General features: G+C 42.0%; 1 protein-coding gene across 2 annotated transcripts; it reads right to left on the minus strand.

The window, feature by feature from the left end:
* Positions 1-583: 583 nt before the first annotated feature.
* On the minus strand, positions 584-9718 carry hrh2a (histamine receptor H2a). 2 transcript variants are annotated; one of them, XM_031862916.1, is made up of 5 exons: positions 9610-9718; positions 3282-4537; positions 2929-3100; positions 2405-2581; positions 584-1383 (listed from the first exon to the last, which is right to left on the minus strand). In XM_031862916.1, exons 2-4 carry the CDS (start codon positions 4285-4287, stop codon positions 2572-2574), a joined length of 1188 nt encoding a protein of 395 aa, XP_031718776.1. In that variant the 5' UTR covers positions 4288-4537; positions 9610-9718; the 3' UTR covers positions 584-1383; positions 2405-2571. The 2 variants fall into 2 exon arrangements, with proteins under 2 accessions (XP_031718776.1, XP_031718774.1); XM_031862914.1 differs by lacking the exon at positions 9610-9718 and having other exon boundaries at positions 3282-8080.
* Between the last annotated feature and the right edge of the window lie 2513 nt (positions 9719-12231).

The following is a 12231-nucleotide window of genomic DNA, read 5'->3' on the forward strand; positions in this document are numbered from 1 at the left end:
GTGCATCAGGCTTTCTATTGGCTGATCTCGGTCAAAGTTAAGCAAAGGTGAGCCGGCTGGAGATTGCACCGACTCAGGAAACTAACATCTAATCACATGTGCTAAGTGGCCTTTAAAAATGTCAAGTTCCCACTTTACCCCTCCTCATTCCTAATGCCAACACTGCTTGCTGCCGCAATCTCCTCCTTAAATGATTTATGATTTATTGATCTCGGATTCTTGACCATAACTGTATGTTTTTGGGGGGAGTAGCTCGTCTGCAGAATCCTTTTCAGAGATTAAGTGCAGAGCGTTTTTAAAATAACAGTAAAAGTGCACATAATTGTCTCTGAGTAACCGAGGACTGTGTATTTGTCCCTCTTATTTCACTGTGTAATCATGGTGGAGGGGATCACTTCCTTGCGCAAAGTATTGATGGTTAGATTAAAATCTGTGGAGCTGATTTGAAGGAATGCTTGGTTGTTATAAATACCATCTAAGTTGTTTCATGGTGTTGAATGGGTTGTAACCCCCCCCCCCCCATCTGACATGCAGATGGATATTATGTACGCTCCTATCTCAGTCCTCAAAGGAAATAGCTTGAAGTATGGAGAAGGTTAAGTGTTAATGTGGCAATAGTTTGAGGCAATGTGTGCTGACAGCTGTGATGAATTGTTTCCATACTTGTATTACCACTCATACAATGTTTTCCGCATCATCCCACATGATAATCGCTATCCATACGTAACTACAGCCTACAGACTATTCATTTTGCCCTCTAAAAATGGTAGTATACATTATATTCTTTATTTAAGCTGCCCTTTATTCGTACAGTATGGTTGTAATTATGCAACAAGCCATTTTCAGTCCTCAGTTACTTTTACAATATGATACAATACATACATTTGCCAGCTTTATGCCACTGAATAAGCATCAGAAAAGACACAATCTGCATTTTTCGAAATAGACACATAACATTAGTTTCTACATGGAGAGGTTAGTTTAATAAAAGTCCATTTATCACATTTCCCCCTCCAATCTCTGTTTGTGAAACATCCATTTCCATTTAGTTTGTCGAGGTTAAAGTTGTGATACGTTGTGTTTCCACTGGAGTGCACTCTCGAGTCAGCATAAATAATTAAGTTCATGAAATTGATGACCGACGTGTTAATCGGCTGGTCTCATTCGGTCCTCCAGAGCTTCAATACTACCCACCGTTAGTTCGAGAGCATATCTGTGATTATTGCTGTAGCTCCCTCCACGTAGAAGCATCGTCATTTCTTCGGTTCTCGATTGGTAGAGGCCGGCTGTGTGCGTACAGTTGGTCTTTGCTGATGAGGTGTGGAGTTGCTGAGGTCCCATTTTCTCCAATTTTTGTTTGTTGAATTATGGATAGAGTGGTTGCTAACAGGCAGAAGAGACATGCCAATCAAAAAAGGATTCAAACACATTGGGTTTACAGTATGCGGAGAGGAAAGAATCATTCACTTAACCACTGAGTGTGGATCAGCGCCACCTCTTGGTATAGAGATTAGTCAATTTGCTGCATCAACAATCACTTCCAATACAGAGCTGCACATTCATTTTTTAGGAGGTATGATGGGTGCTAGAGATATTAAAAGTTGTGTGCACACACAAGAATATTTTAGCGCTGAGAAACTGCTGTAATTATTCATTTTCTTTCAAAGAAGCAATGGAAAAAAAACAACACAAAATACATTTTCAATTTGAAGACCAAAACAAATAGTTCAGAAAAAGAGAAGAGATTACAATAAAACATAAATAATACATTCTGCTGGTTGACCTTTTTAGTTAAAAAAAAAAAAGATCAACCACTCAGGTTTAGAGAAATACCTCTCCAAATATAGACAGTTGTAAGATGTGATGTTAGCTTTCTATCCGAGTGCTGTAATGATTTCTCCTCTTAAAGACAGAACAAGGCATCATTAGTTCGTTTTTTTAGTCGTACTGGCTTTATGAAATATGACAAAAGCCATAAGGCTGTGCTTATGTTGGCTTAAGTGTCTGATGTTGCACATTTAATGTATAATACTCATGTATATAGTTAGATACTGATCTCAAGTTTGAATGACCAGGCGGTCTTTAAGAATGTGTCGGTTATCATGAAGATGTTGTTTTGTTGCTTTAACTAATACACGCTTACGAAAGCAGCACATACGAAGAGCAAACCGCTGAGTCAATACTCTTCACAAAGTGCGAACAAAGAAATGAGAGCAGGATGTGAAACTGGATAATGTATCTCCTCTGTGCTGAAAGCAAATTTCTTGGCCTAATAAGCATATTGCCATATGGCCTGATGCAGCGTGGATGACACCGCTAGGATCTGTGTGTCACAGTTCATTTGTTCTGGGCCCGACATCGTCTGTGGGGGGTAACAGGGATGTCTGTGTGTAGATCTACTTACATGTTGTATTATGGGTGCTTCAACTGCAGCACTGAAGGCTTCCAAAGAGGGGCTTTAAATCTCTGTCCATCTTCCGTCGTCTGTCTGTTGCTCTTTCCTCTTTGGCTGATGGATTTTGGTTCTTGGTTGCAACCGCGGTACACAGCACCCACCTCACCAGCACAGGCTCAGCACGACCTGCACTCACAGAGAGGAATTAGCGAAGTATAAAATGTTTGTGTGACCGATTCAGATTTTGTGTTTAAAAGGAAGAATATACGATGGGTGCAATTACATACTGAGAGCGGGGTGTCACATAATGCACGGATCACGGTCTTTTCTCGGTTTCATTGTGAGTGTTCATTGTGAGCATTTTCACCCAAATTTGGATGTGAATGATCACTTTTTGAGTTTTGAGTCATGACTCTGCATGTGAGAACATTGCCAACGTGGACATCTCAGCATCATGTCAGGTCATGTACTTTTTTTTTTTTTTGTTGGTGTTCATGAAGCATACTATAAGTATATGCTGAATAATAATTTACCTTTCATTGGCGTTGACATCTGTGACAGCAGTGCCGTTTGCAAAATGGATAGTTGCTGTGGCTGTCCTGCTGTTCACTTCTTGAAGCATTAAGTTTTGCTCTGTTTGACCTGCCCTGCATGTGGCAGGGGTGTGTCCACACAGCAGTGTCACCTCTGTAAGCTGGTCTCTGGCTGAGAGGGGGAAAGAAGGAAAAGAAGACAAAAAACTGGAGAACCTGGGATAAGAACATATGATGTGTTAACCCTGGTTGCAACGTTTTGTTGTTCATAAATAAACGCCCACTCTTAAATTAATTGAATTCTGAAACCTGTGCAATTTCACCTGCACACTTCAAGCTTTTTACGGCTTTACCTGCTGCTACAGTCTGAGACGGCTGCCGGCTCATCCACCCACCGTAAGTAGGGCATCGACATCTCAGTAGGTGGGTGTAGGCTAACCTGAAGTCCCTGTTGAGGGCTCCATAAAGAATAGGGTTGAGGGCTGAATTGGTGTAACCCAGCCACAACACAATGGAGTATTCTGGTACTGTGCTTGGGTCTGGTTGCTCCTTTAGGCCCAACACTGTGAACAGGATGAAGTATGGCAGCCAACACACCACAAAAGCCCCTATCACTGCTGCCAGTGTCACTGTGGCTTTGTGCTCCCGCAGAGCCACTGCTGTTACGCTGGAAACTACAGTGGTACTGGTGGAAGGGTTGTCCCTGCAGTTGTAGCTCGTGATGGAAGTGGGTCGGGCACTGATAATGCGTTTGGCCTGTGCCCGGGCAATGCGAAGTATTCGTAGGTACGTCCAGCACATAGCCACCAGAGGCAGGTAGAAAGTGAGAAGAGAGTCTGTCAGTACGTAGGGCCTGTTCAGCTCAAAACGACATTTTCCCACTGGAGCCCAGGGCCCGTAGTTCTGCACTGTGCCGTTAACAGTGTTCCAGCCCATTTGGATGGGCAAGAAAGACACGGCCACAGACACTGTCCAAACACTGGCCATGGCCACAGCAACTCTCCACGGCAGCACCAGTGAGGCGTATCTCAGAGGCATGGTCACTGCCAGGTAGCGGTCCACGCTGATGGCCAGGAGGGTGAGGATGGAGGCCGTGCACAGCATGACATCCATGGAGATGTAGAAGTTGCAGAAGGCCGGGCCGAGCGGCCACTCGTTGTTGAGCTGCAGGAGGGCGGAGAAAGGGAGGACCAAGAGGCCGAGCAGCAAGTCCGTCACAGCCAGCGACACGATGAAGCAGTTGGTGAGGCAGCGGAGGCGTCGGGAGGCGCAGACAGCCAGGCACACCAGCACATTACCACTGACGGTCAGAAGGATGAGGAGGGACAGGATGACTCCCAGCATCACTTGTGACAACATTATCGCTGGTGCTTCACTGGAAACAATCTGATGACTTCATCGCTGGAGCTTTATGCAAACCATTGTTACGTTTTCCTTTCAGTGTTAAACTAAATGAGAGGTCTCTCTTTTTTCCAAAGAGGACATACACATCATAAGCCTTAGCCTCACATATACCGCTATTACATATGATCATTCAGAGTGTTCCTGTTCTTGTTGGTCCATGGCCTCGCTTTGGCTTCAACACCATCTTCTGTGGCTGTAGTGACATCTAGTGGATAGAGATGAGACACACAGTTGGTAATCAGCACAGGATTTCCTGTAGTTTCAGATATTGCACTGGCATGCTCACTCAACAAAGAGGTTTGGTTAGAACTGTAGCTTGTTATATATAATTTATTGATTTATTTATAGTTTATTTATTACAGTAGCCTACTTTACATGCATTACAACTATTTATGTACCACATACATTCCCATTTCTCTTGTTTAACAAAATATTGAGACACAGTATTTTCATTTCAGTGTGTGTGCGTGTGTGTGTGTGTGTGTGTGTGTGTGTGCGTGTGTGTGTGTGCGTGTGTGTGTGTGTGTGTGTGTGTGTGTGTGTGTGCGCGCATTTTATCTTTGGGCACTCTGAGACCCTTTTCTCCAACTATGGACTGATACAGTACACTAAACGATGGAATACACTATTGCAGAAAAATATTTTTTGTATAAACCGAGTCACAAACTATCATGAGACTGGAGAATATAAAGAAATCAAGTAAAAACAAAACAAAAGCAAAAGTGAAGCTGCCATTTCAGACCGAACGCTAATGGGAATTCCAATCCATCTGTAATAAAACCATGATATGAATATGAAACAAAACAGTAGTTTGTTTAGCTTAGGCCAAGTTGTGCCACTGTGTAAACAGCCAGCATGACTAAGTATCTCTGAGCAAACTGCTGCAGTTGAGATGAAGCCAAGTCTTGTTTCGGTATCAGTTAAATATGAATAACATTTTGATGCAGCAATGCCATGGATGGAAGGCTTGGTTTGACTGATGAGAGCAGTGAGTGAATAATGATATGATAATAAATACAGTTACAGTTATAGTGGCCATGAATAACAAAAAGGTTCTTTGTCAAACAATCAACATAGACGTCATTTCTAGTAGTTTGTAAAGGTAATTTTGACAAAAATCATTTGCTTTTGGATATTTCAGCTTTTGTTTCTTACATAGACCTCGTCGAGAGAGTTTCAGAATGTTATTTGTCTTCTGTGAAGTCATTAATGGCATGCCGGCATGAGTTTTTAATGTGTGCTCGGAGGAATGCGCATACTTGATAAGTGAGGATGTGTGTGTGGAGTACATGTGTTTGCGTCAGTGGGTGGTGGGTAATGTTTGCTCGTCTATTTTCTAACACTGTAATGGACGTTGGGACATTTGCCAGACTTTATCAGGAGCCGCTCACTTATCACCTCAAAGAGAGAGCGCGACTTGGAGAGGTGCACACGCTGGCTTCACATGAAGACGGAAAAAAAAAGGAGCCACAGAAAGAAAGGTTTTAATTAAAATCTGGGTCTACTGAAACCAGAACACCGTCTCTAACCTATGAACTCCTCTAATCTCGGCTTCTTTGTTCCATGGACACATTTCTGTCACCGACTCACTGCTTTGAACTTCATCCAGAGCAAACACTGATAACACAATCACTAACGTATGAAGTGCGTTTTCTCAAATGCACATGACATCTCAGCCTTTATATTTGACAGAGCCACAGACTGACTGACTCACTGAGACCTCACATTTCAACTGTTTTCATCATCAAATCAAATCTGTCTCTCCCACTGTCAACCCCTTTCTTGTCTCACTCACAAACACGTGCACAGTTGGAACTAGTTTTGGCTTGGATCCAACACGCGTCTGTGAGGAATGTCCTCATGTGGACATGAATTATAGTCCATAGAAGCTTTCGATTAACCTCGTCTCAACCCTGGGACATAATGTATATGAGGGTGTGTTCACTTATCTGCCTTCAGCCAAATGCATTAGTTCCTTTTCCCATGTTACAGTGCACGTGTGTCTGAGCATAACCATATTCGTTTCCTGTTTATTTTTGCATAAACATTTGTGTTATAATAAAACTTTATTAATATACAATCCTGGCCACTCTGTTATCAAGAATCACTGGTGAGCACAAGCTTAGTTAGCACAAATGTCTTGTATGTGATTTTACTTCATCAAGTCACTGTTAGTCTGCGCAGAATGCGTTACAGCAGGAAGTCACAGTCAGTCATTCACCTTTAAGTTGAAGAATGATAGTAGATAAAGCATCATTCATTCAGACAGTGTGATACTTCATTACTGACCATCTGTTTTCTTTCACAAACCTCTCATTAGTTGTCCCTAATGGAAGACAACGGTGAGTGTTACTACAGCGCACGCACTCGCATGTCGGCTTGCATGCAAACTCACAACCTGAAACTTATGTCTTAGTAATGGATTTTGAGGACTGTAATGGATTGTAATGACCGCTGAGAGCTGTGTTTTAAAGGCTGCTCTACTTTCTGTGGTTTTCTGCAGGAGAATGCTGTTTCAAGAGACAACAAAAGGGTGTATGGGTCTGTGGTTTTGAGGACAGCGTTAAGAGGTTGTCCTGGCCCAGGTCTATCTGTGTGTAACAGTTGGAAAAACAAAAATATTAAGCGGTTAACCTTAAGGAACTCAGAGACAGCTTCCTCTCACTGTCAGCTATCTTCCAGCACAAGAACGATGCAAATGAGCTGGAGAGGCTTCAATCTGCCCCATCTAGACCTTCCATTACTCAGTAAGTGGTCTGGTGAAAAGAGCCCAATTTGGGTATTGAGATAAAAGGCAGGCAGAAAAGAACTTGGAGCAGTGGATCTTCACCAGACACGGTCTGAGCTCGGAGATGAGTAATGAGGTTATTTACCTCTCAACTGGGACTCGTTGCTTGATTGGAGATTCTCCAAATACCAAGTATTCATTCTGTGACCTTTTTATACCAGCCAGCTGTGTCTTTTCTTCAGCCCAATCATTAAGTAATCATGTGTATTGTCACCAATGCAATGTAATGTGTTAAACTATGTTTATGCGGAGAAATTGCTTAATTCTGCCCTACTAAAAATCACTGAACTATTGGGATAAGGGTGTCAAATTCACTTTTTGTTCTGTGGTTGCTGCAGAATAATTGCAGGAAATAACCCATTCATTGATTCATTGATTCATTCAAGCCCTTAAAACTCAATCACAGTCAGCGTATCTGCCGTTAGGAGGTTTGGCAAGATGACTCACCGAAACACACCACTTGCCATTTGTCTGCAATGCTGCTCAAACGTGTGGGGAGCTTTGTGTCGGCAGCACCGCACGGCCCAAGTACACGCAGTGACGCCATGCACTCAGTCACATGGATTCTGTGGGAGTGGTTGGTCAACTGCAGAGTGGTCAAAGGATTAGACAGGCGTGCGAGTGAAAGCGGCAGTAGCTCGTGTTCATTATGCCATCTTCTGAACTCTTTAGCAGAGTTGTAGATTGTTTATTCTAGATTTACTATAGGCCTACATGAAAAGCAAGGAATTGTTATGAGGTCAATAAACATTTATTTAGTGAGGACTGTCATACTGAAGTGGCCCACAGATGTCCCTGCAAGCAGCGACCATCACAGCGACATAATGCAATCAGACTTCTGAATGCTTTATTTATTCTGATATAATTCAATTGAGTAAAAATACTTGGCTCACTCGCTTCCCCTGCTTTTGCAAAGAAATCTATAGCTGTCTTCATTTTTGTGGATGTGAGTGGGTCTGCGTGTGTGTGTGCTCGTGTCTGTCTTCCTGTTTGTCTTTGTGTTGTCCTTGAGAGAGAGAGAGAGAGAGAGAGAGAGAGAGAGAGAGAGAGAGAGAGAAAGGGATGTGGATGGTGGGTTGCTTGGTAACAGTTGTGTGTCGTGACCAGTGGAAGGAAGCTGTGAAATCTTGACGAAGCGTGAAAATGAAACACGCTGAGCGACAGACGTGAGGTCAGACAGGTTCACAGACAACGGGGGGGGGGGAGCAGGCACATAAAATATGCATTGATACGAACAGCATGCATATCTGTGTCTCAGACATACACACACACGTTTAAGTCACACAGGGATAATGAATTGCCCTCGATTTGTCAGTCTTGTCCTCACCACACCTCTGTTATGTCAACATTACAGCTTCTGGATGCAGTAGCTCAACTTAATAGGTGTAAGTACATTCAGACATTTGTATAGAGAAACACACTTGCACAGGTCCAGAATCAACAATTTTCCTGTCATTTCTTATAGTTGCTCTTTCTGGTATTAAACCAGGAACTACAATGTATGCTTATGGATCCCTGACCAAGTCATGACACTTAACCACATCGATTTTTTCTGTTGGCTGTTTCAGCAGACACACACATTGCACAATGACTTGTCGTTGCTCACTTGGACCCCCACAGTTTAAGCTCTAAAAATAATGATGTGCAACATTTTCACTGTAATACATTTGTGTCTTACTTGCTTTTGTTTAATTAAGCTGCTGCCATAATAGTGATTTAGTGATTTCCTTTAAATATCTGACGTCAGATAGTTCTTCTCCTGGTGAAGTATGTTTTTACAGCTTTAGCAACAGAAGTGAAACAAGCTGGTTAGCATTAGTAAGCATTAGCAGTATAAAGCACACTTTCTGTGTACATAAAATATGAAAAGAGCACTAGCTACAGAAACATTATCAACATAATAGTGTTCAATTGTAGAACTTCAAAATATGTCATGTAGCAACCAGTAAAAGATAAATTACACACACACACACACACACACAGCATAATCTCACTTCCTCATGTTCAGTACTGATTAAATGACCCCTTTGTATATTTGTCTTTGTGCAGACTTCACATGCTCACACCAGGTTCAGGATTGACTCAGTTGATCTCTTTACAACCACAAACAGGAATTTGAATCTCAGATATAAGCACAATTACAAAAACAGAAATAAATAGTTTTCTTACGACTAAGCTGACACACTTTTAGAGCAGTAACTGGTGCTATGAGTCTGTTCCGGACAGAGGTTGAATGTCGTACTAACCAATCATAGACTACTGCCTCACTATCTCTGCCTTTTACTTGAAAACTATGTTCCTCTAATATTCCTGTTTAGCTGCTGAAATGCATACCAGCAAATCAATGCAGACTCAGAGTAAATATTGAGTCAAACTCAATGATGCTGTTAGACCACAAGCACAGCTGGATTGACTACATTTTCTCACACACACAAACAACTCATTCAATTCATTTTTAACAATTATAAAGTAGGAAATAATCAACTCACCTTCGTGCCACTTTTCCTTTTCTGAGACGACTGCCCCCGCTACTCTGTTCTGCTCCCTGAGAGCGCAGGGAACCACAGTCTCGCTTGTGAAGCGTGTGCGTAATGAGTGTGTGTGGGAAAGACAGGGGCGAGAGAATAAAGCGAGGGAGCAACAGAAACTCACACACAGCTCCCCGCCCCCCCCCGTGTCGCCGCCTATTATTCGTCTCCATCTCTTCAGGGTAAATTGCTTTTGAAATTGTTCGAATAGGTCTTCCATTCTCTAATCATGTCCTCTAACTTGCATGTGCCAGCTGCTGGGGTAAAGCGGCAACAAACGGTTGCCTTTGGAGACTGGGCAGAGTAATCCAAGCAACCTGTTGCATTCTGCCTTAATGGAATTGCTGGCAAATAAGTCCAGTTTGTGGTGGGCAGACACAGGAAGGCATGGTATCCATGCATGCATCATTTCATGTCTTTTAAGATTTGTTTTACTTTCCGTGTCCCATGCTGACACAAATACCACTGCACTCTAAACTTTAAACAGTTTACTGCTTCTTTAGAGCTTCATGGATGGATGGCTTTCAGGGGAGGAAAGTCTATGAGAACTGGCACAAGTTGCTCTGGCGGGATTTCAGTGACCCGAAAGGTCACAAAGATTTCTAAATCAATCTCTCTATTTCTGGTGCAGCCTTTTACTCTGCCTTTGTATCTAGTCTTCATGCTCTGTGGCCCCTGGTGTGGCTTCTCTATCATTTCCTATAAATTCATCTCCTGGGTTGCAGGCTAACATTCACAACTCATTATTGCGTCTCTTTTTATAACTTTAGTCTTTTTTTTTTTACCCTCCCTTTTCCTTATCGGTCTCACCTCCGTGTCTCTGGCTCTGTCTCATTTCCTGTGGGCTTCTTTACATCATAGCTGATTCTGAATTAAATCTTCTTTTTAATCTCATATTGTTTATTTTACTGCTGTTAAAGCCTGCTGTCTCTTTTTATTCCTTCATCTATAGCTTCATCTCTGGTTATATCAGTCAAGTTGCTTCTTTCCACGCACCGTTTAGCTTCACCCTTCTTTCTCCTTGTGCCACAGCAACAAGGTCCCAGTGTTGTTCCACTACACAGTCCTATGTGATAACATATCTTTCTTATCATTATTTTTTCTTTCTTCTGTCCTTATCTCCTTTCTTCATCACTCTCCCTTTGTAAAGCAAACACATTCTGTCACATGTTACTGAGTGTCACCTCCTCACATGTTCATACCTGGTGATGTTTCTATGCTCACCTTTCTGTCAGTGTTGAATCAAAATCCAATCCGTGTGTTGAATCAAGTTCTGTCTCCCCTCATGTTTCCACAACAACACACCCTCTGGTGTTTCTGAGCTAGTGAAGACACCTCTGGAACTGCCACCTCTGGGTTGACGGTGTCATCAGTGATATCTTTAATAATTCACTTAGGTGTTCCTTGGCTTTGATGCCTTTGGGCTAGAGCGTTCCCATGCAAGGCAGAGTACGGAAAGGGACCATTTATTTGTCTGGTAGTGTGTAAAAAGGCAGTTGGCAGTGATACCTCAAAATCCATTAGCATTGAAATTTAAATCTTTTCTGTGGGAAATAAAACCACAGCTCAAAGTCTAGGTAAACAACATGTTTAAAATAAGCCATATTTTGATAAGAGAAGATGAGGCAATGCTAGGGGGAATGAAACAAACAACGAAACATGATTTAGAACTTTCTACCACCCTCTATTGGATCAGCAAAGTATTGACTTCATTTCTAGGAATAAGCCATTTGTTAGTGTGTGTTAGTGTGATAGCCACAGGAAAACAGGCAAAACTAATTTAGCCAAGAAATCAACACATTGTCTGTGTCCTTAAAGCTCTAACAAATGTTTTGAATGCATTTCCTTCTTCAAAACATTTGAAAAGCTGATTCTGTAAGTATTTTAACTCCTGCATTGTTTACATCCATGTTTTCTTGCTAGCAGTCTTCTTCTTCCCCGTTGCAGGCGTGTGTATGGGATAAACAAAACGTGAAAAAAAGCTCAAAACTGCTATTTGAGGTCAAAAACTCAACAGGGAACCTTCATGCTGATGATAAAAGCTGTAAGGACGGATGATTTTTAGTTTAGAAATGCAGCGTTTGGATGCTAAATCTTACTATCTTATCCATAAATTAGTAAAACAAAGTGGTGTCAGTAAAGTGTTATGAAAGGCTCGTACCAGATGTTTGTCTTGAGGATGTTCTCAGCACTGACAATTGATGGTTACCCTGGCAACATCATCTGAAGTGGATACAGGGAAGGTGAAGGATTGTGTAACTAGTTTCATCTCTGAACTGAGTTCCTGAAACCAGCAAATTTAGAAACGACTTAACACTTTGTTTCACTAGAAATGTATTCGGTAAAATCAACAGTCCAGATGCTGTTTGAGCTGCTGCTGTGTTGCTATATGCGTATTTGTAATACGTGATACCATTTTCCAGAGTAACATCTTGTAACATAAGCATTTTATATTCGTCATTTTTGAAAGGTGGAGAGATGACAGGTGACACAACATCAAGCTATATTGCCTGTGGTGCTGCGTCTTCCAACTTCAAACACTTTGTATTTCACAAGGTTGAGGGATGACACATAGAGACGAGG

This window comes from Anarrhichthys ocellatus, unplaced genomic scaffold (genome assembly GCF_004355925.1).
Source record: "Anarrhichthys ocellatus isolate YVR2014 unplaced genomic scaffold, GSC_Weel_1.0 scaffold27, whole genome shotgun sequence".
NCBI lineage: Eukaryota > Metazoa > Chordata > Actinopteri > Perciformes > Anarhichadidae > Anarrhichthys > Anarrhichthys ocellatus.